Consider the following 27952-nt stretch of genomic DNA (forward strand, 5'->3'; position numbering starts at 1 on the left):
GGGAAAGGGGAGGGAATGGGAGGGGGAGGGGGGAATACCCATATGAAGTTAATATATTGGTGCATGCTTGGGTGCTAAGGTTAAGGACCAATCTCAAGTGACAATGAATAGTGATATCGGGTCACATCCCTCATTCTCTGCACAGCTTCCAAACTTCCTATTCAAGAAAGCAGAATCAGACGACTGTGCAAAGATGCAAGAGCTCAAGTAAGGCAGAGTTAACAGTTCACAGCCACGGTCCAGCTCAGGTCCCACTTTGCCACCTTTCCTAAGGTAGCCTGGCACGTGTGGTTCCACCCAAGGATGTCAGAGCATAGACCTAGGCACTATCCCCTGGCATACACATAACAAGAGGCAGGTCCAAGATGGCTGCGCGTGAGTCAGCATAAACATTCGCTGGTTGGGGCAACCCTTTATTTCCAAGCAGGGAGGGAGTTTTAGCAGCAATTCCCATGGGACCACACAGGCCACCAAGCCCATCAGTCCATGTAGTGCACAGGAGTCTGTCTGTCCGTCCAAGCACAGGATGTTGAAATCTCTCGCACCAGGGAAGGGAATGGCTGGCAGGCCACATGTCGCTGAGTGAATCAAGAGGAGGGGCTGTGGCCAGGAAGGACCGCATGTCAGAGAAAGCACTGACTGTGACAAGGGGGAAGGCAGCATCCAGTTTGCAAGGGCGGCAGGATGCTGGCTCCACATGCTTCCCCCCTCTCAAATCCCCCCTCCCTCCCTAGTTCCCACCCAATAATGCTTACCACTGGCAGCAGGGTCCCGGGTAGTAACAGGACCTGGTCTCCAGACTGGCCATAGCCAGGCAACCTGACCCATCCCACCCCAAGTCCTGGCCCACTCAAGGTTCTCGCATGTGGAGAAGTGCTCTATGGGCACTAGTTCCCTGCCCTACAGTTAGTCCCGGCCCGTCCAGGCTCTGGTGCAACAAAGGAGTGCTCTTGCTGGGCACCGGCTCCTAGCCTGCCGGGCCAGTCCATCATCAGGAGCTGGCAGCTGTGCCCTGGGGCACACAGACGCCCATCAGTGCAGTCTCGTCAGTGTCTCGGTGCCCACGGCCACGAAGTGGGTAGTTGAGGCCAAGTCCCTCAGGGCGTGAGCCGCCAGCAGTCCTAGTCCGGAAGGCCGAGGCGCCCAAGTGCAAGCCGGAGGAGCCCAGCCCAGTGGGGTTGCAGTCCAGATGGCGAGGGCCCAGAGACACCTCCATGGCCTCCGGGAGTGGAGGAGATAGCGGGAGTGGAGGGCGCTGGTACGGAGGGTGCCCGCTTGGGGGGAAACATGGCATGGCCTGACTAGGTGTGGGCTTATGAGGTAAGATGTGAGGAATACCCTCGTTGTCACCGCTGGCCCAGAGGCGCATCTGCTGTTGAGGAAGCGCCTGCAGGAAAACGAGAAAGGAAAGAGAGGTAATTATAGAGCGGACGGAGGCAGGAAGGGGCTGGCGTTGTTCCTTTGAGGACTAGAGTTTCAGAGAAGACCTGCAACCCGTAAGTGGCTGGGGCCTGACATCCAACATACCTGGGGACTCTGCATCTCACAGTCAGCATGCACTGTGCCCATGTTGCTGTAGTAACGATTGCTGTAGCGGTAACCACGGTTGTCATTGGAAGAACCACTGGAACCACCTGTGCAAAGACAGGACAGTGGAGAAAAGAATACTCACCAGATGGACTAGTATGAAACTCTCCAAGCTGAAGATGGAACAGGAGTGCTGGGAACATGAGGAGGAGGAGAGCTAGGAAGAAGGGGAGGGGAGGGGAAGGGAAGGAGAGATGCATACCCGAACTGGACACAGAACTGGTGGTGCTGGTGGAGTGGCTATGCTCTGTTCCCAGGCTTGGTGAGGTGCTGGCACTCGTATTGGTGCCCTCATCAGCAGTTTTCTTGAAAAAGTTATGCTGCAGGGCATAGAAGGGAGTGATGCGGCTACGGGGTTCATAGTCCAGCATGCGCAGCACTAAATCCTTGAACTTCAGGTAGTCAGAAGGCGAATGGCCCTGCTCTCCTGCACGGCGTCCGCCTGGGCCCCCACTCTCTACCCCTAATACTTCATGCAGCCGCCGTGTCCCTGGAACCTTGTAGTCCTAAAAGATATCAAGCAACAGGAAAATTAATGGGAAGGTGGAGAGAATTCATTACTGTATAGAACAGCGGCCGCCAACCGGTGGGCCGTGAGAAAATTTTGGTGGGCCGCAGAGAAATCTCAGCCCCAGAGCACACACACCCCCCCAAAGCAATTAATCCAGGTTGCGCAGAAACACAAGGCTGCTCAGCCCACATGGCCTGCGGAAACCCTCCCCGCCCACTCACTCCTTACCCGGTAAACTTGTCTGCTAAGTTGCTATTTTTCCTTTTTCCGACCATCATCTGTTCTGCTGTGCCAGGAGATTTAGATTAGCTAGGAAGCAGGAAATGGATGGATTTCTTGCTTTCTAGCTAGTCTTTAGATCAGCCGAACCTCCCTTAGGACTGAAGGTCCTGAATTTGCAAGCAAATTCAGCGCAGACTCATGGCAAGCAAATTTGAGAGACTGAGCTAGCCGATGGCAGATAGATAGATAGATAGATCACTGAATGATTCTGTGAGCAACTCAATCTGCCTGCTTTGCCTGATTTTGGATAAAAGTTGCTTTTTTTCAATAAAAAATTCAATATTTACATACATGGTGTATTGTGAGTTAATTTTGTGAGTTTGCTTGCTAGCAAATTTTATGCGACAGACTGAGCTAGCCAATGGCAGATAGATTTCTGAATGAATCTGTGATTCTGCGAGCAACTCAATCTGCCTGCCTGCCTTGCCTGATTTTGGGTAAAAGTTGCTCTTTTTTATAAAAAAATTCAATATTTATATAAATATTTATATTTACATACAAGCCATGCTCAGCCAGTCACATGACCACCAAGCCACACCCACAAATTAGGCCACACCCACAGAACCAGTTAGTGGTCCCTGGGATCTAAAATTATGGGTTTGGTGGTCCCTGAGGTCCAAAAGGTTGACGACCCCGGTATAAAATATATAGAATATATTCATTACTGTACAGAAACGAAGTGTTTCCTTTTAACGTAAGTTCCACCAGAAATAATGCCCTTGTCTCCTTCAAGCAAAAGGCTTAACGTGACTCTAAAAGCCAACCCAAAGAACAGCATGAGGGCTATTCCTCAGCTTAGTATTTATGCAGTTGTTTCCCACCCCCCCAACCCCCCTTTTGCACGCAGGAAGTCCGAAGGGGGGAAAAAAAAGACCAGAATGTGAGCAGAAAGAGAGCAGAGAAAAGAGGATTTAATCAGCAACTGTCCTTGTATTTTCTTCCCCCGACTTTAGATCAGGGGTCTCCAACTTGGCAACTTTAAGATTTGTGGACTTCAACTTCCAGAATTTGCTGGCTAAGGAATTCTGGGAGTTGAAGTCCACAAATCTTAAAAGTTGCCAAGGTTGGAGACCCCTGCTTTAGATAGCGCTCTGCAGGAAACATGCTAGAATGAAGAATTTAATCATGAAAACCCATTTCTTCAGTGTTCGCCTTTAGCAGGGTATATTAGAGCAGACTTATATTATTATTGCCACCCTCCTCACTTCAGATGCACTTAAGGGCACTGATCTAACATAGCAGGTAGACCTTTAGTGCAGCTGTCTACATTTTCTGGAAATGCAGCTGAACGAGGAGTCAGAAGAACCCCTCCCTCCCAAAGATCCCAGAGTGATGCAGAGCAATTACCTTCCTGCCATCTTTGCCCCGCCGGAGGACCCAGCCCCCCTCGGGCAGCTTCTCAAAGTATTTCCGAGCCTTGGGAGCCTGCTCCAACATGTGAGGTGGCGGCAGTCCCAGCACCTCCACAATCCGGCTCATTTGATCTGCCTGCAAGAGAAAAGGGATCACAGGATCAGGGACCTTCTCCCCTGATATGAATTTCTGATGTCCTTCTTTCTTCAGTGACCTCTGGGATCCATCTATACGCTTACTGACTTAGAAAACTGGTCACGGTGCTCAGGCACCTCCAGTATTTTTGACTCAAAGCAACCGAGGTTTCGCTAGGCTCTCTGACTAGGGACTGGTGGCCCTGCCGGCCCAGTTCCAATTCCACTTGCGGTGAGTTGTTCTTTGAAATGTAAATAGACCACTTTACCTCATTGGCACCACTAAAGAGGGGCTCCCCTGTATGCATCTCCACCAGAATACAGCCCAAGGACCACATGTCGATTGCCAGGTCATAAGGCATGCCTAGCAGCACTTCAGGCGAGCGGTAAAATCGGCTCTGGATGTACTGATAGATCTGCAAAAGACAAAAGAGATGGTCACACGTCTGTGCCGAGAGTATCGGAAAGTCGAGGCAGATGGGATTCCTCTCTGTGGTTCTCTTGTCAAATGGTGACCGAATCAAACGAACCCCCCCCACCCAAACTAGGCAAGGTCAAAATGCTGAAGACCTGAGATGGAAGGGAGCTCTTCAAGATCAAAAAGGGCCAAGGTGAACCAACAGAAAGGGGCAGGATCAGGGCCCGGGAGACAGTTTCAGGGGGCAGGTGAGAGCTAGGGAATCACTTACACGCTGGCCCAGCTGGCAGGAGCTGCCGAAGTCTACGATTTTAATGGCACTGCGCTTGGGGTTGCAGAGCAGGATATTTTCAGGCTTGAGATCACAGTGGATGATGCTGAGTTCAGGTGTTGCCAGGAAGAGCAGCGCAGTGCACAGCTGCTGAGCAAACTTGCGAGTGAGATTGAGAGAGACGCCACGGAAGTTGGTGTTACGAAGCAGGTCATAGAGGTTGTAGGACAGCAACTCAAACACCAGGCACAAATGGCTCCGGAACATGAAATGACGCTTCAAGTGCACTGAGGAAGTAAAGAGAGCAAAGTGGTATGACAACACTGTCAGCCCGCTCCAGTTATTGTTATTGTTTCTGTTATTGTTTATTGAATCTGATTCATAACGTACTGTGTTCAGTACATAAATACCACCTCACTGACAAATTTCTCTCTAGAGGGGGTCCCCAAACCCCAGGCCACCCACTGGTACCTGTCCATGGCCCGTTAGGAACCAGGTTGCACAGTTGGGAGGTGAGCGGTAGGCGAGCAAGCAAAGCTTCATCTGCAGCTGCTCCCCAGGGCTACATCACAGCCTTCGCTCCATCTCCGATCATCGGGCATTAGTCTCATAGGAGCACGAACCATACTGTAAACTGCGCATGTGAGGGATCTAGGTTGCTCTCTCCTCCTCCCTCCACTCCCATCAATGGAAAAATTATCTTCCACAAAACCGGTCCCCAGTGCCAAAAGACTGCTGTTCTAGAGTATCACTGTCAGTGAAATCCTGTCTTTTATCAAAAGGTATGCTGTTGGCAACTGTCTCCAATTAACTCCTCCAATGCATGGAAACTTCTCATCAATCTCCAGTCCTGGCTACCTCTTAATGTTTCTCAACCAATTTCAGAATCTCTCCCTCCTGTTAAGAGAATCTACTCCCACAAACTCACCAATGTAGTATTTCATCTCAGTGTCATGCTGGTTCATGAGCTCCAGCAGCCGCAGTTCAATCTGAGCCTGACTCAGAAATGCTTTCTTATTCTTGATAATCTTGATGGCTACCCATTCCTGAGCCTGTTGATCGTAGGCCTTCACTACCTACAGGGGCAGGAAAAAAACAACACAATAAAATGACCTTGCATTCAGCAGCTTATTATTTATTACTTTGGTATATGCCACCATTTCTGAAGACCCAAGCGGCTTACAAAATAACAGCATAAAATTAAAGCACAATCAATCAGCATCAGAATGAAAGTGTCATCATTTGGACAGCAGAATCTTCAGGGACCCCAAAAAAGTGCCTCCTAGAGCAGTATTTCTCAACCTCAGCAACTTTAATATGGGTGGACTTCAACTCCCAGAATTCTCTAACCAAGCATGAGTGCACATCCTGTTAAAACTCCCTAGGATTCCCTGGTACAAACCTAACTCATATAACCTTGCAAAATGAGGTCTTGTATCAACTCAGATGGTCCTGCCCAGATTGTATCTAACTGAGTGAAATAGGCTGATTTGATCTTTTAAATGCTACATGAAGCCCAACAGACAATCTGGCTTGGTTTTCCCTAATAGCGCTACTGCTGGATGGATGGCTGTCCATGGATTCAGTGACAGTGGAGAATATCTTTCACTGCTCTTACAGTCCCAACATAGGCACGAACTTGAGGCTTTCCCTATGTTCAGTCACATATATTTTTCGTTTCACACCACAGTTCCTCTACTTGATTCCTAAATCATATAATCTCCCAGAGCTTCTCAGAGTTCCAATATGCTCTCTTAAGTTGATGGCCAGAGATGGGTCACTCAGAAGCCATTCTGTCTACCCCTGCAGCTGTGCCCTTTTTCCTGAGTTTAGCAAATATTCAGTAGTACTGTCCACTGGAAACCAACAAGATGTCAACTCATAAAATATTCCTATGCCTGCTTTAGCTTGGCTTAAGTTTGGCTTGAGAATCATGATTTAATTAGAATGACTGCTGGAATCTTGACACAAGAATCATTAGGCACTTGGGGTGGGCCAATCAAACAAGTCCTTAAGTAAGTCTGGGGAGCCAATCAATTCCATAGTAACCAGAGAGTGATCCTTCCCCTATAATAAAACCAAATAAAAAAATGTGGACATGTAGCAACCCAATATATACTGGGGCCACAATCCTGAACAAGTCCATGAATGTCATGGTGGTCACAAATTCAGAAGTTGCATCCCCATCTCCTAATGAAGGAAAACTGAAATTCCCGTACCAACAAGCTTAGGTAGGAATAACGCTAGTGACAGGGAGTCCAATACAGTGTCAATATCCCTAGCCTATCACCAAGGCCAAAAATCACAACTCCACCAAGTGCCATGTTAGCAGTTAACTCTTATGGAAAACTAACATGTGTAAGTAATTGCTCAAAAGAGAAAAACAGACAAATTTGCCAACAACAGTACTCTTTGGGAATTGGAAAAGGGAACTTAGCTTAGGATGAGGCGGAAATACAATTCCCAGTTACTTACAGAAGACAGGATCTACAGCCTTACAGAGACAAATGACAGTCCACATAATATAGTACTGTTTCCTGACAGGCAGAAAAGTCTGTGGGATTTCAAGCAGACCACTTACACACCCTCCTTTGGAATGCTTTATGTAGCATTCAAACCATGTGCTCTACCACTGGCCAGTGGCTCTTCCTTTCTGAAGATTGAAGATAATTTGCTGCTATGTCTACACTGTCTTCCATCTGATGGAAGACACTATCTGCGGCAAAGGAGGTTTTCTAGCCCATGTTCACGATGGAAATGAGTACAGCCCCACATATGGTTACAAATCAGATACAACATTATTTTCTTTGCTGCCCCCATCCTCTGACCTGTCCAAAGGATCCTTTGCCAATGAGGGAGTCTATCTCATAGCGTTCTAGCCAGCGCTCGCCATTGCGGACAATGTAATCATAGTTGTCATCATCATAGCCTTCGTTGTGCACTTTCCGTTCCTTTTTGGTACTTGTATCCTCAGGTGCCACCTGCAAAGCTCGGCGTTTCTTCTTAGCATAATAGACCTGTCAATTATAGCAAAGATCAGGGTGTAACTAAAAGCCAACCAACCACCCAAGCAAAAAAGAAGATATGGGTGTATGTGTGTGTGCGCACGCGCGCACGTATACGTGCATGCCCTTAAAAAAATGAAAGTTACTTTTTCTCAGGGCAATAACTAACATCTCAGATTGTCTACTGAGAGAACATGGAACGGTACTATCAACATAAAAAGTGAAGGAACAATGAGGCTGGTATCTATGACATTACTGCTCCTCCTCCTTTCATATTTTAATCAAAGCTGCCCTCAAAAGAACTTACCTCATTGATATGCTTGTATGTTTTGATGAGGTCCACGGAGAGCTTGCGCAGTGGAGCTGTGGCAGAGTCCCGAAATGTAAGTGGGATCCTTCTCTGCAGAACGGCCAGGTCTGGCATGATCTATGGAAAAGAAATAACCAAAAGACCACAGTTAGACATACTGTAGGCATAATTCCCATGGAACTAGGGTGAAAATAAATTCACCAAGAAAAGAGTGTGCAGTAATGATGTTAAATGACTGTATTTTGATTTTGAAATATAGAACCTGTCACCAAATTTGAGCTTCCTCCAGGGGATTGACCAATAGTTTGCTGTCACTTGGAGGTTATGATTGATACTATAGAAGCCATTTACCTCCTCTGAAATTTCTATCCATGTTCCTTGGTTTACAGACTGAACTAATGCCTGCAGGTGCTAAAAACCAGGGCTTCAAAGCTGAAAGGTATGCATGCAGATTTTGGCTGGAATAGCTACCGGTCGAAAGCGGGAAAACAGCTAAGTTTAATTGCATGCTTTTTGAAGATGAGCTGAATGAGATCTCTAAGGAAGGCAGTCAGGATTTCCCAGGGAACTACCTGCTGATGCTCAGCCATGGTCTGGATGCTGGAGAAGGGAGCATGGCTGTGCTGGCTCGACATGATTGTCTCAGTAGGAAGAGAGCGGCCCAGAGAGGCAACCTGGCTGCAGGGAGGCAGCTGGCATTGTGGGGTGCTGCTGCCACCTAGAGGACAAAAAGAGAGCCTAGATGAAAAATATTGCAAAACATGGTTTGGACTGCCCCAAAATAACATTATGCCTTGACCCCAAAATGAACTTGTTTAAGAACAGAGTCATGTATCTCCATTACAATTTAGAGGAAAGATGTGGACCAGAAATTCAGTTCTATTCCTAGCTTGTCTGTAGGAAAGGAGGAGAGCTGACAATGGATCTAATTTCCTAAAATAGCCCAGACAACAGAAATACATCAAATTGTCTGTATTTTACTATTAAGTATATTTCTTTAGTAATATTGTAAACCACAATGTGAGGGTCAAGCACATACAATTCACTATTTTAATGCTTGGGTTCAAACTCTGTGCTCAGTCCTGAAGGTTACTGGGTGACCTTCAGAACAATAACTACCATTCAGTTAATCCTCCTAGAGCAGAATGGGGAACTATGGCCCCTTTATGACTTGTGGACTTCAACTCCCAGAATTCCTGAGCCAGTCATGCTGGCTTTAAGTTAAAAGTCCACCAGTCATAAAAGGGCCATCGTTCCTCCCCTGTTCTAGAGGTTTGTTAAGAAGATCAAACAAAGGGAGACTCAACATATAGCCCTCTGGTTTTTAGAGGAAGGACAGGATAGAAATGTAATCAATTCTAGGTCTGGAAATGAAATGTTTCTCTTTACCTTTTAGAACCAAGAATGCATTCCTGAGGACATCCTATCACTACTGTAATTTGGAAAGGGAGGATGAGAGGATCACAGGGGCAGGCAAGAGGAGAAACTAAGGTGGAGCCAAGCATAAAGGAGGGGCAACAAGTAGAAAACGAGAAGGCGGCATTCGCATTATTTTTTGGTGAATACCTCTCCTTGGATACCTTTTCTGGTAGGCTAGGACCACAAGGACTGAAACAGATGATTAGGTGGGGCTTAGGCAAGAAACAAAGTTTTGTCTTGCAGCCAAGCCAAATTGCTTAGGGCTGTGCAAAATGTTGAAGTGGTGACTTACTTCAAAAGAGTTTCAATTGAACACCCTTTCAAATCAAGCCTATGATTTGAGGTGTCTTCAAATAGCTTTGGAGTGATTTGATGGTGATTCAAAGATTCTTTGCAGGTTTCTGACTTTCAGAGTTTTAAATATTATTATAATTTTCCTTCCATAAAAAGACAAATCTGAGGAGCAAAGTAGTAGAAGGGACTGGATTCCCTGATGGTGACATGAATAGCTGGACAACGAACTATGCCAAGAAACGTCCCAGCAAAACAGGTGGTCTGAGAGTGGTGAACCCATTGATCTTTAATCATAACAGTTTAAAAACTAGTTTTTGATGTTTTCAGTTCTAAACTGATTTAGGCAAATTCTTTATAGTCTGTTTTCTCATCCCTTCTAGCCTGTATTAAAAGAAGCAAAGGGGGAATAGTTCAAAAATATATTGTAATTAAATCCTCTAAAGTAGCTAGGGAAAATTTTGAGTGTTGGTGTCCTCCAAAAGTTCTATCACCACAGCTACTTACATCCCACTCTGCAAATAAAGTAGCTGAAAAGTTTTAATTCCTCTCCATTAGAGCCCCTCCCTTTTTAAAGAAAAAAAAACACTATGAAAACTTCAAATATGTTCAAAGCTAATCTTGTTCCTGAATCTTATATGAAAATAAAATCCTGCCATCTTCAAATACTAAACCTTGAGTTTGTATATTTTGGTTGTTTTATGCAACCCTACACATTTTAACATCAGTTTTATTTATTAAAACAATGAAATACAAAAGAAGAATCAGCATTGTGTAGTGATTACACAGTGAACAACAAAAAAGTAAATTATCTTAAAATATTTAAAATGATCTATATGTAACTATAAATAATAACAGAAAGATCCGTAAACTATGAATACCTATATAAAACTAATAGACATTAAGCTTATCATTAAATCTAAACCATATCGCAATATGGCCCTACAAATAAGATCACTTTTTAAACATAGTTAGGTAAAAGAGTTCCCAAGAGTAATCAATCTTTTAACTGTTTCTGGCACTGCCTTCAGATTCTAGACTATCATTTGTTGCTCTTCTCCCTCAAGAAATAACTTTTTACAGTCAGTGCAAGAACATATCAATGGGAATGAGTGGTATTCAGTTTTCCTAACGTACAATTATTACAAACGGCTCCAGACAAGGTCCTGATAAAACACTGTAGCGAGCGAAAAGTAATGAACAAGAATTCATGGAATAATCTGGAAATGGCAAGTGTCCATCTTGCTTGCTTCTAATTTCAATCTATGTCACATATGATATACTGTACATGCTGCATTATATCCCATTTGCATTTCCCCCCATTACACTGATATAAAGATGAAGGCCAAGGGCTCATTCGGACGTTGTTGCAGGATGTTTACGATCTGGCAACTCAATCCTATTCCCTGTGCAAATGTTTCCCCTCAGCCCACAATCACAGTGGCTAGGGGACTTGGATAGAATTGACCATTTATTTTCTCTAGATCAGTCAGAAAGATCAGGACACCTTCACATGATGTCTCAAAGGCAATAAGATGCAGAATCAGTGAATGTTACATCACGAAGAATTTATTCAATTTTTGGACTAAAAATAATTGCACAGGTATAGGTAAACATTTTGTTCTGAACTAACTACCGGTACCTGCTCCACATGACATTGTAGATTATTTCACTCAACTAGTCCTTGGTCAGCCCATGTGATCCAGCAAGAATTCTAGCACCTGCATGTTTGACTGAGGAAGGCAAGCTCTGATTTCTTTTCCAGCAATTATTTGTAATTTTGCACTGGAAACTTGAGGAGCACTCTTTTCAAATACTGAAGGTATCATCAGATCATCATTTTTATTCTACCGTTTTCCAGGATATATACATTTCTATTTTATGAACTCCTTTGCTGAGATTCACATGTCCTATCACAGCACCTTTTTCAAAGTATTCAAACAATCCCAAAACTTGAAATAACTTAAATGTTGCTCAAATAACATACATCCATTTGCATGATATATTACGCTATAATAAGGAAGTCATGGTGCTTTTAACTATCTGTAAATATAATCTTCTCTAATTTTTAACTTCTAGATGAAAACTTCTGCAGGACCAGACCAGATTACTATTACCAATTTTTTTTTCAAAGAAAAGTCCTACAGAATACTTTTTTTCCTCCCAGAATTAATTATGAAAAAAATAACCACAAAAGGTTTATTAATGTAAGATATTAATCTAATTGGGTGCCAAGAGAAGAATTTTGTTCATGCATATACGCTTTTTCTTCCCCCTCCCCTCCCTCTCTCTCTCTCACGCACATTCTCTGCTAGTCATGAGAAGTGGTAGTGCAGGTCACAGAATTCTAGTCCTATTTCTACTGGAAATCTGATTTTGACTTCATTTTCTTCATGTTATTTCCTCTGTTATAATGTGTGTGTGTATATATACAGCCTTGATATGCACAAACATTGGTAAAAATAGTTTGTCATATTTATATATTATGAGATTTCAAAGATTCCCAAAAATATAACCTAAAATGACCTTAGGAGGTATTACAGTATACTAATTCTCCTTCACCATAAAATCTGCCATCTTCACAAGAAACATTTCTAGACTAAAACTGTAAATCTAGGCTCAAATTTGATTCTTAATAATTTACAGTATATATTCCAATGGGCCATTGGAAGAAGACATGGGACATAGCTGAGAGGGAAATTAGCTTAGCAGGGACACGTCAGGGGCAGGAAGCAATTTAGCTACCATGTGAACAATGTTTCTTTGGAAGCTGAGCTAGATTTGTAAGCCAAACATTTTACCAACATTATCTACACTGATTCAGTGGCAATTCTCTTGGGCTTTCAGGAGATGTTTTCTTCAGACTTATAACCAAAGAACTTATATTGACGATGCTGGGGACTGAACCCAGGGCACTCTGCAAATGATATATAGCAGGGGTGTCAAACTCAAGGCCCGTGGGCCGCATCTGGCCCATGGGGTGCTTAAATCCGGGGCTGGCCTGGAAATATGAAAGAACTGGCCCGCAGTGCCTCTAGCGGCTAAAACAATCTGCATGCAGCCTCTCCGTGCCTCATTTTCACCATGGCCTCCTGCAGCACTCTGCCACCCGAAAATGGGCCAGAAAACAGCCCGTAAAACGGGGTGAAAACAGCCTGAAAAATGGCCCCAAAACAGAAATGGGCCCAAAACAGCTAAAAAAACAGCCCAATAACAGCAAAAAGAAACCCGGCCACACCAACCCTCCCTGCCGTCCCCCATCCTACCGGCCTGCAGAGGAGAACTACAATGCTGATCTAGCCCTAAAAGCAATCCAGTTTGACACCCCTTGATATATAGTGTTACAAAATAATGGCTGTGGTTAATTTCTGCTACTTTGAAGTGAGGATAAAACTAACTCAAGAATGGGTTCCATAGAGCAATGCTGCAGGAACAAGGATCTCAATGAACATTTTCAAACTCTCTGTCAAGTACATCCTTCCAATGCCTTGATGTCACATAAGTTGTGAAGGATTTTTAACCTATTACATATAATTGGCCAGGTGGTGTCCCATCCATGGATTTGAGCCCATGACCTCAACATGAAAAATGTGCAGCTAGACCATCTGTTGCAATTCAAGGAGGCAAGGCTGTTTGTTTAGTTTAAAATGCAGCTTTGCCTTAAGAGTATCCACAAATAACAAAAGCCAGTGACATGTCATATTAGTCAGTAGTCAAAACAGTGGGCTGGACCCGGCTACATCTCCACAGCATGTAGGTTCTACACTGTGGGGGCATTAATTATAATGCAATTAAGTACAATTTATTTAAACCAATGCATTTAAATACATAGTTGTTTAAATAAATTGGACAAGGATTTGAATAAGAGTACAATCCATGGGGGTAGTGTATCTCATGACTGGTGGAGAGACAATGCCTCCATAGCTTTAAAGGTTTTGGTCATTAGTTATTTATGTCATAGAATCTGTATTATTTGGAATGTCATATTCCATAGTACATAATAAAGCCAATCAGGGATGGTCATGGATGGACATTTATAGCAACTAATAAAGAAATGACTTTAAGATATATTCATCCTGGAGGATCAAAATATGATTTAAGTTTTAGCTTATTTTTGAGAAAGATTTGCAATTAACCCTAGGACTGGACTGAATTATAAATCATTTTGTGCATTATGCTCAGGAAAGATGGTTGTCACACACTTAACTGTACTTTTAGTTGAGAAAAGAAGTTGACTGTTTTAGTTAAGCAAGCTCTTCTGAATTGGAAATGATGGGGTTTGCTCTGCCTGACCAGAATTGTGAGCTCAAGTTGTCTGCACAGAGCAGAAGCAAAGCACCACAACCCTACTAAGTATGCAGCTATAGCTGGCACAACATTATAGAGATGCTGTTCTGCTGATAATTGCATGTAGCTGGGCTGAACTTGCTAAGACAGTACTGGATTTTGTGCTTCAGTGGAGCAAAGCTAGGAATAGAAATGGCTAGCTCTCTAACATGTTCGCTACTGTATCCCATTCCAGCCAGTCTTAAAACATCCCTTCCACATCTAAGAATAGCACTTGGTACTTTGAGTGTTGCTGGGGCACCATCCTTAGTAATAATAAATTCTATTTATTATTTATTTATCAAATATATATGGCCACTGATCTTTCAAGGAGTGATTTTGGGTGCCAAACAGCAAAAAAGTATAAAACAATAAACTTGACAAACACAGTCATATTTTAAAAGTTTTTAAAACAGCAGACACAAGAGAAATCACAAACGTAACTAAGAGATAGCCTATACAACTCCAGTGCCAATTCTGAAGGCTCCCCAAATCTTAATAATAGTTTAGTGCTGAGTGGGTTCTGCTGTTCCCTTGTATCAACCATTTATGTTAATATGGCATTTTGAGAGGCTTGGGAGCATTTGATTTTCTTCCCAATCATACATTATTCCTTTCATATTTTATACTTTAATTTTACTTCATTTTTTCTAAAAGGATAGCCACAAATAAATTCTCAGAAACACAGTTCTGGATGCACCTCTACTCTTTATTATCTTGGATTCTATCTAGCAAACCAGGGCTTGAACATGAAATTAATAAATTTAAGAATAATTTAAGACCTGGGAGTATTTTATTGTTAGGTCCAGCTCAACAAATGTTCTGCTATTAAATGCAACTGCAAATGGTTTTTTGAGTTTCATAGTCAACTTACGTTGTCTTGCATTTTGAAACCCATGTCTTATGGTCCTATAATGGTTTAATGGCTTTTTGTGTTTGTAAAATAAAATCAAGGCATTTCACTTCTTTTCCTTTAGTAAGGCATGTATCTTTCCATATCTTGAAAAGAGAATGCGAGCTCATGAATTTAAACAAATATTTTTTTTCTTTACGGTACTTTTCTTCTCACAAGGAATAATTTATACAATAGCATTTTAAAGAAAATACTGCAACCACCTTAACTCAGCAGATCAAATACGTTTCTATCAGATAAGCGACAAAGATAACCAGCAATATAATATGCAACTCCCACAAAATTCACTGATCATTCAGTCTAAATAAAATTCTGTAGCCATAAGATTCAAAAACTTCCATATATAGAACACTCGTCTGTTATAGCAGTAATTATAAGCATGGTCTTTATGATGCATCAGTATAGAATTCATCATGTTGAGTCTTAGAAATTCATTCAAACTCAGCCATGTTACTTCTAACTCAGGCATGTAACTTAAAGGTGTACTGCTATGGTTCATAAGATTTTCATTCTCATTACACTGAAGACAATCTATTCCTTGCATTTCAAGAAACTAGGTCACTTCATCTTCAAGAATAAAAAGTCATCCTAACCTAGATTTTAACTGTTAAATAATTTTTAATATCAATTTTACTGTTAATTTTAATCTATGTTTTACCTCTCTCTATTTTTAACTTTTCTTAACTATTTTGAGTACATGTCAGAGTAGAATGGCAGGATGTAAGCCAAATAAATAAATAAACTTAACACTTCAGCTAGACTTTCCTGCTCAGAATGCTTCCAGTTTCTCACACTGCTCTTTTATATGGCTTGAAAAATATTCTCACATTACAACTTCCTTTCCCATCTACTACAAATGTAAAACAAAATGCCTTTTCCTTCTCTAAAAAATCCATTGTCCTTTTGCCCTATGATTGTACACAATTGTATACCTCATCCGCCATCTCCATATTGACCGCTCAGGAGAAGGATTTTATTAAATGGCTATGTAGAATCCTTTTGCTACCACAAACAGATCTTACCTGTGACCATTTTTCTGTTATAGCAAGTGGAAGGCAGAAAACAGGAAGGCTCTTGCCGGGCCCAATGTGTCTGCAATGTCAGCAGCATTGTACAAGATAGACCTTAGCGATGGAGAAGATCACCAAAGGGAAAGGCCACCCCAGTTTCAACCACATACAATCCACGGAGTTGATAGCCAGGCTTTTGGGACAGTACTCACCCAGGTTGTGCCCCTGAGTGAGTCTTAAAACCACAGTGAGCTAACCCAGAAAGCAGTGCTACACAGCTGTCATTGCAAAGGCTATGGAAGGTCAGTGGGTGTGGAATGCTCTTTTGCCTGGATCAAAGCAAACAGCTGGTTGCATGCCATGGCTAAGTGGAAACTGATCAGAGGAACAGCTGACAAAAGATTTCTAAATGCAGCCCAGAGAAGCTACTAAGGAAAGGACTGAAATGTGCCAAATCTCAACTCCACTAACAAATGCTTCCTCTAGGCTACCACTTGACTCTGTGAGGTTTCTCAATGGTATTCACTTGTTGGTAAAGGCCTGGGCCACAAGACTTTAGGAGGTGTATATAAATATGATCACCCACTTTTTTCTGCCAAAATACAGCATACTGTTTCAATGTATGTTGACAATGTATTGAGCTAGTTCAGCTTATGCTTTATTGAACAAACCACGGTTGAGCAAGACAAATCATAGTTTGGAACTGCATAAATGAACATTTGCTGTACTCATTTTTGCACTATTAATTTACAGCAAACTGCTGTATCCAAATGCACAAACCTTGCAACTTTGACTAAAGCCCAGGAAGTTTTCCAGCAACTTCAAATTTAATCTGATTGGTCACATCAGATCTTTTGCATCTCTCAATTTTTTGCTCTTCAATAAATTGGCCCCGTCCTGTTTTTGGCCCAACACTGTCACTATTCCCAAGAAATTAATCTAAGGCATACAAGAAAGACCAAGCTTGTGGGAATTCTCCAGGGCAGAGCACATTGGAAGAAGGCAAATGTGCCCTTATCTTTATGTTTTGGTATCACACGAGAGACACTGTGTATACATCTGAAAGAGTTGGAATGTGAAATTTAAAATCTAACATTGATGATAATAGAACAACCAATTCTAAACTTGAAAGGAATAAAAAAGTTACATCATTATTAAATGGTCATTAAAGATGGGATGACAGTGATGTTTTTTTAACCCTGTTAAATCATATACAATGTATTTTTTTATCCAAGCATCAGTGCATGAGGTAGATTATGTTTCCCTCCCCCCCATCCTGGCATCTACATATTGAGAGAAGGTCCTGTAGACTTTCCTATCCCAATGACACCTGATTATCCCTCATATCACTGGCCTTTCTATTCTTATTAATTCCTCTAGTATATTAACACAGTTTTTTAAAAATCTAGCATGCAGAATCTCAAATAAGGTCTTACCAATGCTAAGCAAATTACAGTATATGTTGATATATTCTCTGAATAGACCAAAGAAAAATGAAATAATTTCTGGAGTTAATACTCAATGCTACTCTAAGTCTCTGAAGCACCTTGGCCTATTGGGAAAGAGCGATCTAGAAAACTTCTAATGAAAAAGGTCTGAGTTTACAGTTTACATTCCTGGAAGGCATGAAGACTTTCTCTTTTTGGGGGGTGGGGGGTGGGGTGTTGCGGTATTTTTTTTTTTTTTTTGACTTCTGGGTTCCTTAAGGCACTTCTGTAAGTCTTGAGAGGGTACTGTGTTTTTCCAACAGCTTTCAAAATTGTGTCATCCATACTTTTGCTGTGCCCAAGTACTTGCCACTTCTTCTGCTAGTGACTGGAGGAAGCAACTACTGTCTGGAATCACTGAGAGTATATGTATACTGCATTGTAAAAGCTCCATCTGAATAGTAAGGAATAGCTTTTAGGAAAGATACTGACACAGAACCTCATGTTTATTTGACACGAACATTACTTTGCCATCTTAATGGTTTCAGAGCTGCTTTCTTGATCAAACTTGCAATGTTATACAATTTGAACTGGCAATATGATGAAATTAACTAAGAACTTGGAAGTTGTCTGCAAAGACCACACAATTTATCCAGCTGCCTATTGAATTCCAAACACACAATCAAAATGAGTACAGTTGTCATTTCTGGAGGTCTCTAGTTGCTTTCTACTTTTTTATATGTCAATCTCTACCAAGTTTTGAAGCATTGGGGACAAAAACTTGGAGAGCCAATCATACAAGTTGTGCAAGTAGTTCAAAGCTTGAGAAAAATATGAAATCTTAGTAGAGGACATGTGTTCATCAAAAATATATATATTTTAAAAGCTTTTTTATTTTTGTACATTTTCTCAATGTAATCTGGTCAATTACTGGGACAAGAAAAAATGAAAAAGAAACCCCTTTCTTTTACGTTGGAAGATAACATCACTTTTCTTGCAAAAAGTAAGGTTACTACATCACAGCTACATCCAAATGACTCCTGGATAGCAGAAGAATGATACAGAAAAGCCTCTGTTGCCATCTAATGGTCATTTGGATTTTTGCCCAGATAATACATGGTACCCTCAACTGGAAACAGAAACACAAAATTTTCCATCTTTCTTCTTCAGGCCTCTCTTTTCTAGAAGCTGCAATATCATTTGAATTCCTTGTACGTGAATCTATGCAATTTATCAGAGCAATTCTATTGAGGATCCTGACTCCTGACTAGGACTTGTTCTATAACCCAGCACTAACTAGTGGCAATTAAAAATTACACCTATGCTAGGGCCACAATATAATCCAAGGAGGAAGTAGATGCAAGCAATCTGACATTTAGCAAATTAGATTTATGAAAGGGGACGTTTCTGATGCAATTTTGGAATGTGCTCCATTTATCAATAAACAAAGATACACTAGTGTAAAAAAAGTGTTTGGTTTAAAACAGCTGCATTAAATAAATCACATCTAAAGAGGTAAGAATTTGATGCCAGCACAAGCTGAAAAACTGCACTGCATACCAGTAAAAATTCAAAATTTCAGACTTTCATGGCTGCCGGTGAGTTCTATACGTATCAACGTTGCCAGCTCTGCTGTTGCAATGGCTTCTGATGGAACTGTGTAGCTAGCACAATTGCATGGCCCCTACACTAGGAGAATGCACAACAAGCTTTTTTGAGGCTGCATATGTCTCTTGTCAGAACACTCTTGCTGTTCAGAGTAGATGGGGGGGGGGGGGAGAGAAGGGGAGGGAGGGAGCTTACATGGAAAGAAGACAGAGGAGGGGTAGGAAAAGAGAAGCATGTTACAGGCACTTTGCAGCAGAGGAAATATTAGCCAAGGAGCCGTACTGCCATGTATGCAGGGTTACCTAGGGGAGTTTCAGTCTGTCAGCCCACCCTAGCATTGTACGTCACTGGCACTGGGCCAAGCCTGCACTCTGCTTCCAGGCCACAGGCTACGCATTAACCCTCTGCCTGGTCCCTATTCTGCCCTGCAGATTTCCACCAGGCAGCAAATTCAATCCCCGCCTCTTCATTTGCTTCTGTGCAATGGTATCTCTGCCATGGCAACAAGCTTCTCATTGGAGAATGAGCGCTGCTGAGGAGCCAATGAGAAGCCAGGCGGTGTTGCTAGGTTCTCCGGGATGCAATGGGCTGATTATGCCCAAACAAAGCAAGAAAGAGAAGGCGAGAGTCTCCAAAAATACCTCGGTGAAGAACTGGCTCTCCTTCCAGGAACAGGGGCTAGAAATAACCTGCAAAGGGAGACCCAGCAACAACAGGGTTCACAGTGCTGGCAGAATGCCATAGCCACTCACTGCAGTCGTGATCTCTCTTGCGTGGTGACTCTTACAGCCAGCTGGGTCAAAAGTCCTCCCCCCCTCCCGCAATCCCAAGTGGTGCTTGAATCACATCTTTCTCCATCTTCAGTGTAACAAGCAACTCTATCATAAAGGGCTTCTTGGTTTGGCCACAATGCCCTAGCAGGTCCTGCACCCTTTTGTGCCAACCACAAGGCATCCAGTATCTTTCCCCGAAGAGGCTCAGTGCCAGATCAGAAGCTTACGAGAGTTTCATAGAGTTAAGGAAAATACGTGGTCAAAATGAATGGCCTTATGAACAGGAAACAGCTGTGCTATAAAACCGGGCAGTTAAAAGCATTACTATATATTTTACAGGCTTGAGACCTTAGCCAAAGGCCACTGGAATAAACGGTGAACCTTTCCTTGAGATAAATCAAGGTCTGGATCAAGCCAAGTCTTTTGACTCTAGGATTGCCCTAATTAGCCAGAAAGAGCAGATTCCACCCCCCCCACATACTGTAGTTATTTCCTGGAAAGAGAATTATGCACCTGGGAACCTACTGCAACCCACTGGAGGTGAGGAAAAGCCCCAAAAGGTCATGCAATTGCAGTCCTAAATGTGCCTCTCAGAAACACCTTGAAAAATTAAAACAAGCAAAATCCTTGCAGAACGTTTTAAGGGCATATGATCTCATGAGGAAGGATGCCAAACAGCCTTTTGGTGTTTTTTTTTGTTTTGAAAGTTATGGATTATAATTTATGTCAAAAAACTACACAGACCATTCCCAGCTTGAAAGCTTTATATGCTGTACCTTTTACTTTAAATAATAAATGATAAGAAATATCTCCTTTAAGGAAAAGTTCATTCCAATGCCGCACAACAGTTTCACTCCCCATTATTTAATAATTTCAAATATATTACAACCTGTCAATAGGTAGAATATAAATAGTTTGTATAATATAGTTTGTAAACTGCTTTGAGATGCTTTTATACAGGAAACTATAAAAATTATTAAAAGTATATGTTGTTACTACTGTACAATATGTAAACCAAGTTTATATGTCATTGTATTTTTTTTAAAGCTCATCTTCTAAATTACTCACCTTCAATTAAATCAATAACAATAAAGCACACATATCTGCCTCATTTTCAAATTATTTGGGGGGAGAAAATTAATCACAGAATTATTAAATTACATGGCACCAACATATAAGAAAGTCATTCCTAAACTCTCTATGTTCAGAAACTCAAAAACAGTATCATAAAAATAAAAATAGGAAAGACTAGGTAGAAGAAAATGGTGTTTTTTTTTAAAAAAAAGAGGTTTCCAAATCTGAGTTCACCTCTTGGATTTTAACTGAAGTTACTTCCAAATGTATTCAAGAGAGCAGCCTGTTTTGAAACACTAAGCAGACTTACTGGGAAGTCTTATGAGCCACACTTCTGAGTAAAAGGTAGACCGTACAGAGATGACTCAGGGCACTGTGACACCACATCAGAAGCTTCAAGATCTACAGAAGCCCCCCAAAATATTTTCAATGCATCACAAAAAAAAAGTATGAAGATATCATACAGCAGAAAACAAACTGTAAATGAAAATAAGGTACCTAGAATTGCTGCCAGCTTTCCTTCTGAATAAGGTATATGAAAAGCTCAAATGGCAAGTGAATGGACTAGTAATAGCAGGAAAAGTGTATGTAGCAGGTTTGGCAGTAACATAGATGACATGATTAACCTACAAGCCATGTTTGGGTGTGAAAGATCCTGCCTCGGTGCAGAAACCTTGAGCAGACAAGCCATTCTGGGATAAACTGAAGGTTTATCAGCCAAGTAACTCATTGCCAACAGTAATTCCATTTGAGTGTTAACAAGACAACATTCAGATGGCATAATAAATCCCAAGCCAGCTTCATTATCTCCAATGTTGAAGATGAATTGTTTAAATTGAATCAAAGTTAAAATTAAGTAGTACATTGAGTTGACAAAACTCAACCTCTAATGTTCTAAAATGGAATAAAACCACTTCTGATAACTTCATAGGAAGGAGGGGGGTCATGTATATTGGAGATACACATAAGTTGGACTTAGTGTGCTAAAGATAATACACCTTGATGATGGGCAGCCAATATATTTTGATAGCTCAAGATGCTAAAAGAACAGCCCTTTTCTTACTGTTACACTTCCATACATTTATAGGTGAATCTTTTAAAATAATTTCTGCATTCCATGTAACTGAATTCAACGGATCAAAACTGAACTTTCCTAAAAGTTTTATCTTGTGAATGAACAAAATTCATTCCAAATTTGCCTTTTTAATCAAATTGTTAGCACTTTCAGGGAAGAAGTTTCTAACATTTTTAGCTCATTGAAGTGGATAAAACTGATCACATTTTTAGATGTGAGTGAGCCAAGATTTTCACAGCAAAATATGTGGATACATACATGAGTCATGTTAAAGTCTATTTTTAGGGACTCCTTTCTACCAAAGCTTAAAGTTTAAATCTTTATTTTCCCTCATTCATCTGATACAGGATGTCTCAAGGTGACATTTATAGGAATAACTTTCAAGATCTTCCTAACTGTATTCCGAATAACCAAAACCAAGTACCTGAATTTACCTGCTCCTTTTAGAAACCAGAAATGACCTGCTCTTGGGCATCTTAATTGTAAAATAAATCATAATGTACTTGGAGTTAAAGTCACACATATTTCTTACTTCTATTCTACATCTGAAATATTGTAAAATTAATCTTAAATTACAAGAATTTGAATAATTACTATATCATAAAAGTTCTTTTTAAGTCTCTCATAAGACTTAAAAATCTGCATTTTAAATCCTTTTTTCATTTAAAAAAATTCTGGTTTTCCTATCAATGAAACTGCAAGTTTTGTTCAGAACCTTGATAGATGCTGGAGTAGCCAGAAGTTAAAGTCCAAAAAGATAATAGCCAAGTTTTAGTCTAATCCTCCTCTTGAACCAAAACAAGTTTCCCACATTAAATGTACTGTTATTAATAAACTATAAAAGGCATCAAATATAAAAAATACCAGCAAATAGACATTAGAAGGCATCAGAAAAGAAGGTAGAAAATCCATACCAAACAATTTAGGGCCCCAAAATTAAACACATGAGAAATAGAACATAGGAATGTTGCCAGTGAAAAGTTACATTGTAAAAAAAAAGAACATTTGAAAGCATATCATAGACTCTAAATATAATAGGTTAAGGTTTTTGGAGAAGACGGTAATTCTCTCTGCATATTCTTTATAGGAAATCTGAATCTATGTCATCAATTTGGAGCTAAAGACACCCACTCAAAACATCCCTATGCACAAATTGTCAGAATATACTAACATAAAGGTGATGTAGGTTAGGAACTAGTTTTAATGGTTTAAATTGCTGGAGAAATGATTCAGAATAGAATTTAGCCAAATAGTAACAAAACACACTGAATCTGAAATGTCTAAAAATTGTAAATGAACAATACTATTTGGAGCTATATATGTTACTAATTCCTTATTCTGATGTTGCTCTATGTGCCCTGTAAATTGTTGGTTCAGAAGTACAATCAATAATACCTGTATGGTGTTTCCAAGCTATATACTCTAAGTTTAACAGGATTGTAGTTTTTCTCTATCAAAGATGAAGATTGATCCTAATATATGCAATAATATACTATGGCTAGTAAAATAAGATTTACCATAACCTCCAACCTCTTGCCTGAAATATGAATAAAGAACAGGCTATCAGCATGCAAACCTTACATATTTTCCCAATTCTGAAACACCTATAACTCCTTATTAAATTAACATACAATGTTGAGCCAAGTCTTAAAACTATACAGTATTAGAATCATCAAGCAGCTAAGAGTTTTGTGTTTTCATAGTATCCACTGAACCTGAAACTACTTTTTGAAAGTCATGGATTCAATTATAACAGTCTGACCTCAGATTATAACATTCTTGCCCATGCTTACATTTAATAGAAAATAATTTCTCAAGAAGATAAAAGTATAGCTCAATATTAATTTGTATGTTACATGTCCTATTGCATTTTAGTTTCTCTTCAGAAATGAAAACAGTTAGCTAATATGACTCCATGTTCCATCCAAGTTTAAGACCTCATCCAAGCTATTTCTACATAACACAGTGGTACCCTAGGTTAGTCTTATAGGTGACTGCAACTCAGCCATACTCCATAAATGTCATTGCAGGACACTTGTATTTTAGTGTCTACCACAATTTACCCCGGTTGCCTATGGGAAATTATGGTTTGGCCTCCACCATGAACTGGTTTCTAGACAACCAGTCCAAAAGTGATACTTTGGGGTGGGGGGGACTACATTCAGTGAATTAGATTCTTTAATGTGAACCATGGCACACAATATTTCACTTTAAAGGAAAACGTAATCATTATGAATTTGCAGTATACATCTTGACTTGTTTGTTGAATTACCAAATTAGATGGTCTTACAGGATCTTTATTATTCTTGGTTTATGGTACACTATGGATTCAAGGATTAACTTTAAATTGACATGTGAATTAACCCTTTCTAACAGAGTAATTAAGTTTTGTTGTTTCTTCAGCTCTGTGATTGTCAAAAATGATGTTTCCTATATACTAGATATATTTCTCATTAATAACATGTAATAAGTATTATCCTCTCAATATCCATCTTATCCATACCCATTTAAAAATCCAAATTACTTTTTTGGAGCAATGAAACAATAGCTTGTCATTCATAATCATTTATGTTGGGCTAGAGAGTTTCAAGTATGTTACCTTTCATTATATACAGGTTTATGAAATCACTCAGCTCTGTCACAGAAATAATGTAACTTATCTTTATTATGCTTATCAACATATCAGCAAATGTCATAGTATCAGTTTGCAAAACAGGAAATGCCTCTAATGTGGTAACCTTTACATGATCCCCGGGGCAATTTAATTTCTTCCAGTGCAGAAAGTACCCTGAACTTTTGCCCAAATATGAAAGGTTCCAGAACTACAAAAAAATAAGGAAAACATACCTGAACAGCACAGTAAACTAGAGAAATTGTCTACTTGGGTTTTCAAGAGGAAGTATCCATCCCCTCATTTTCAGAAGTAACCAAGTCCACAATGTATTCTTTATACTCTAAAGGCTGCTTTTCTCTCCTAACAAAATTTCAACTCCCTATTCTACCTGCCAGAGTTCATGGACTGTGTAACATATCATCCCATGGTCCTTTGCCAATGATTTCCATTGCCTCACATCAATTCACTTTTGGATAACAGAATTCACTTATCAGAGATGCTCTTTTTGTTGCTTCCCAATAACCAAGCAGACAATTATATTACTTGTATAGGGTATTGTCATCTTGGAAATTTAATTCACAAGAAGTTTAAAATTGGGATGGATACATACACACGCATACACATACACATCACTCAAGGTTTATTCTTTGTGACCAAAAGCTCCTCCAATTTTTGATGGATGAGCTTTTGGCCACAAAGGCTTCCATGTTTTCAATGATCCAGACCAAAATGTGATCAAGAACAGGGTTCTACAAAAATCAAATTAAATCTTCACAAATTAAACCAGACAACAGTTAGACTAAAAAAGCACAACAACAATTTAGTCTGAAGCCATAATTATTTATGCTTTTCAAAGAGTTTCATGGTATGTTATTGCACAAATTGGATACTAACAGAGAATTGCTAGGGCTGTATACACCACCACATAAGCCAATCCCAACCTCAATGAATAACATCAGATTCAACTCAGGAACAGCTGAGAACTCCAGGAATCCAACTTACCATCAACATCCATAATATTTCCAAACAAACAAAATCACTGTGCTACTACAGCTTGACAAACCAATACAGCATTTTTTTGAACTCAGCAGCTGAGTTACTTGCTAAACATTTATTTTATAATAGTCAAAAACTATATTGATCAATACACTACTTTTTGTAACATTTCTGTCATAAAAGCACTGTTTATATATGCTAGCACCTATCCAGATTAGAGGATTAAGAAAATTCTGTCACTTATTTTTGGCAGACATGTAGTGAAATTTATTTCCTTAGCATTATTGTGAATTATCTACATTGCATAATTTTATTACTGTTTAGTCAAAAGTAAGTCCCACTGTATTTTTATGGTTTATATCCAGGCAAAAATGGATTGCAGCTTTGCATTGCTTGACCGAACACAATGGCATTTATTTCTGAGAAGCACTAATAGGTTCACTATGAATTTCTCCTCAAAGTTATTGGCATCAAGGAGCGTTTCCATTCTCTGCTCCTACAATTCATAACTATTCTGAATTATATCATTACAGCTGCTAGCATTATTTATGGTGGCATTTATATTTAACATAAGAAACTCAGACAGGAGATAAGAAACAGGTCACACTAGAATTAGTAATACTGAGGCAAAGAGGGCAATTATGATTTTTTTAAATTTCATTTGGTTGGGGGCAATGGAGAAAATACAATATATGTATTAGGACAAGGAAAGCATTTGAAGATCACGTATTTCAAGAAGAGTGACAGAAGCAGAAGTAAATGTACTACCTGCCACAATATTTAAATAATTATGTGAGTGAAACATAATTTTGCTTCCCTAAAGATAAATCTTAAAGGAATCAATTCAGCCCATTAAGATCAATAATGACACTTTATTTTAAGGTTCAGGCTTGTCCAACTTAAATCTTCAACCAGCAGTCTCTTAAAAATAATGGGGCACACTGAGGCACAATTTACAGTTTTGGAAAAACAAGGGCCTTTAGATCCTAACTTGTCCAAAGTTAGGGGAGCTAACTATCTTCTTCATGTATCTTGAATACCAAACATTTAAATAATGGTTGAAGGATTGCAAATGGATTTTATTTGTGATAACAGGATTATCAAATACAGACTCAACCTGTGCTAGTGGTTTTTATTTTTTTTAAGTACAATACAGAGCAATCAGCTCACCCAGATTATTATTTTTTTACCCATCACAAATTCTGGAAAAAAATAAAGAAAGGAGAGGGGGAAAGGAAGGGAAGTACTACCAAATCCAGTGATATCTTAGAGACCGGCCAATTTGCCTGGAACCTCAATTTTACTAGTACATCGCGCTGATCTTGAAGCAGCAATGACTCTCTACCAACTGTAACAGCATCAGCAATCATAATGGCATTTAACAAAAAAAAAAAAAAAAGCAAGCTCCGAAAGAGAAATAAATGGACGAATGCCAGAACAGATCTCATTCCTTTTGGAAAAGGTACCAAAAGGGAGATAATTGGGGGGAGGAAGGGAGGATGGGGGAACAGAGAGAGACCCGGTGGAAACTGACTATCATGAAGGCAAGGAAAAGAGGGGGAAGAGAGATGGGCCGTCCATGCACCACCACCACCACCAGCAGCGCGCAAGGGAAGGGAAGGGAAGGGAAGAGAAAGCGGGGGAGGAGGCGGCGGCGAATCCGATCCAGCGGACCGGGCCTATTCTGAAGCCAGCAGCCAGGAGAGGTTGCGGCGGGGAGAAGTTTGGGGCTCAGAAATGGGGAGGGGAAAAAAAAAGGGCGACGGCGGCGGGGGGATCAGGGTGGGGTCGGGCGGCGGGGAGGGGACGAGGGCGGGGCGGGATGGACGGGAGGCCGAGCGGGGTTCCGCCCGAGGCGAAGCCGGAGAGCCGGACAGGGGCGGGGCCTGACGAGGCAACCCGGCTCGCTGGGCAAAACTGCCCGCCGCAGCCCCGGCTGTTTGAAGTGGAAGGGAAAAGCGGGCGGGAACAGGTTGAGGCGCCCCGGAGGCTTCCCCGCCTGCCCCGCTCCCGCTCCCTTCTTCGCGCTGGGGAAGGGCCCTAAGGTGAACGGGAGGGCGGGAGGCGAGGGAGCGACAGCCGGGCGGGTCTCTTACCTGAGGAGGCGGCTGCGGCCCGCGGCGTGTTTCAAAGCTGGGGCTGAGGAGGAGAAGCGCGCTGGGGGCGGGGCGCGGCAGGCGGGCGTCTTGCGCCCCCACCCCCAGCGCAAGGGGCGTTCTCCGGCGGCTGCTCCGGCGCCGGGATTTCCCAGTAATGCAACAAAAAATGGCGACCACAACAAACCGCCTCCGCTGTCGCCGCTAAGCGCATGCGCCCCGCCGGCGTAGCCACGTGAGGCAGCGGGCCGGGAGAAGCAGAGAAACGACGGGGGGATGGGGAGAGAAAAAAATGAGGGGGGTGTGAAGAGAAGAAATGGATGCCCGCCCGCTAGGAAGGTGCGTGTTCCCTGTCGAGGGTGCGCATGCGCCGGAGTCTGCAGCCCGTGCAGCTGGGCGTATATGCATCTCGGCACCCCCCCGCCCCATTTGCAGAATGGCATCGACGAAGCCTAGAAC

General features: G+C 41.2%; 1 protein-coding gene across 4 annotated transcripts; it reads right to left on the reverse strand.

The window, feature by feature from the left end:
- Positions 1-400: 400 nt before the first annotated feature.
- Positions 401-27845, reverse strand: LOC113437427 (dual specificity tyrosine-phosphorylation-regulated kinase 1B). Of its 4 annotated transcripts, none has more exons than XM_026702405.2 (11): positions 27494-27845; positions 8444-8589; positions 7869-7988; positions 7385-7573; positions 5485-5632; positions 4557-4843; positions 4137-4283; positions 3728-3868; positions 1790-2093; positions 1528-1634; positions 401-1387 (listed from the first exon to the last, which is right to left on the reverse strand). In XM_026702405.2, exons 2-11 carry the CDS (start codon positions 8504-8506, stop codon positions 992-994), a joined length of 1902 nt encoding a protein of 633 aa, XP_026558190.1. In that variant the 5' UTR covers positions 8507-8589; positions 27494-27845; the 3' UTR covers positions 401-991. The 4 variants fall into 4 exon arrangements, with proteins under 4 accessions (XP_026558190.1, XP_087796023.1, XP_087796024.1 ...); XM_087939897.1 differs by lacking the exon at positions 27494-27845 and adding an exon at positions 15843-16138; XM_087939898.1 differs by lacking the exon at positions 27494-27845 and adding an exon at positions 9261-9279.
- Positions 27846-27952: the final 107 nt, after the last annotated feature.

The sequence above is a fragment of the Pseudonaja textilis genome, chromosome 10, assembly GCF_049901715.1.
Source record: "Pseudonaja textilis isolate UNSWEBS1 chromosome 10, rPseTex1.2, whole genome shotgun sequence".
In the NCBI taxonomy this organism is placed as follows: domain Eukaryota; kingdom Metazoa; phylum Chordata; class Lepidosauria; order Squamata; family Elapidae; genus Pseudonaja; species Pseudonaja textilis.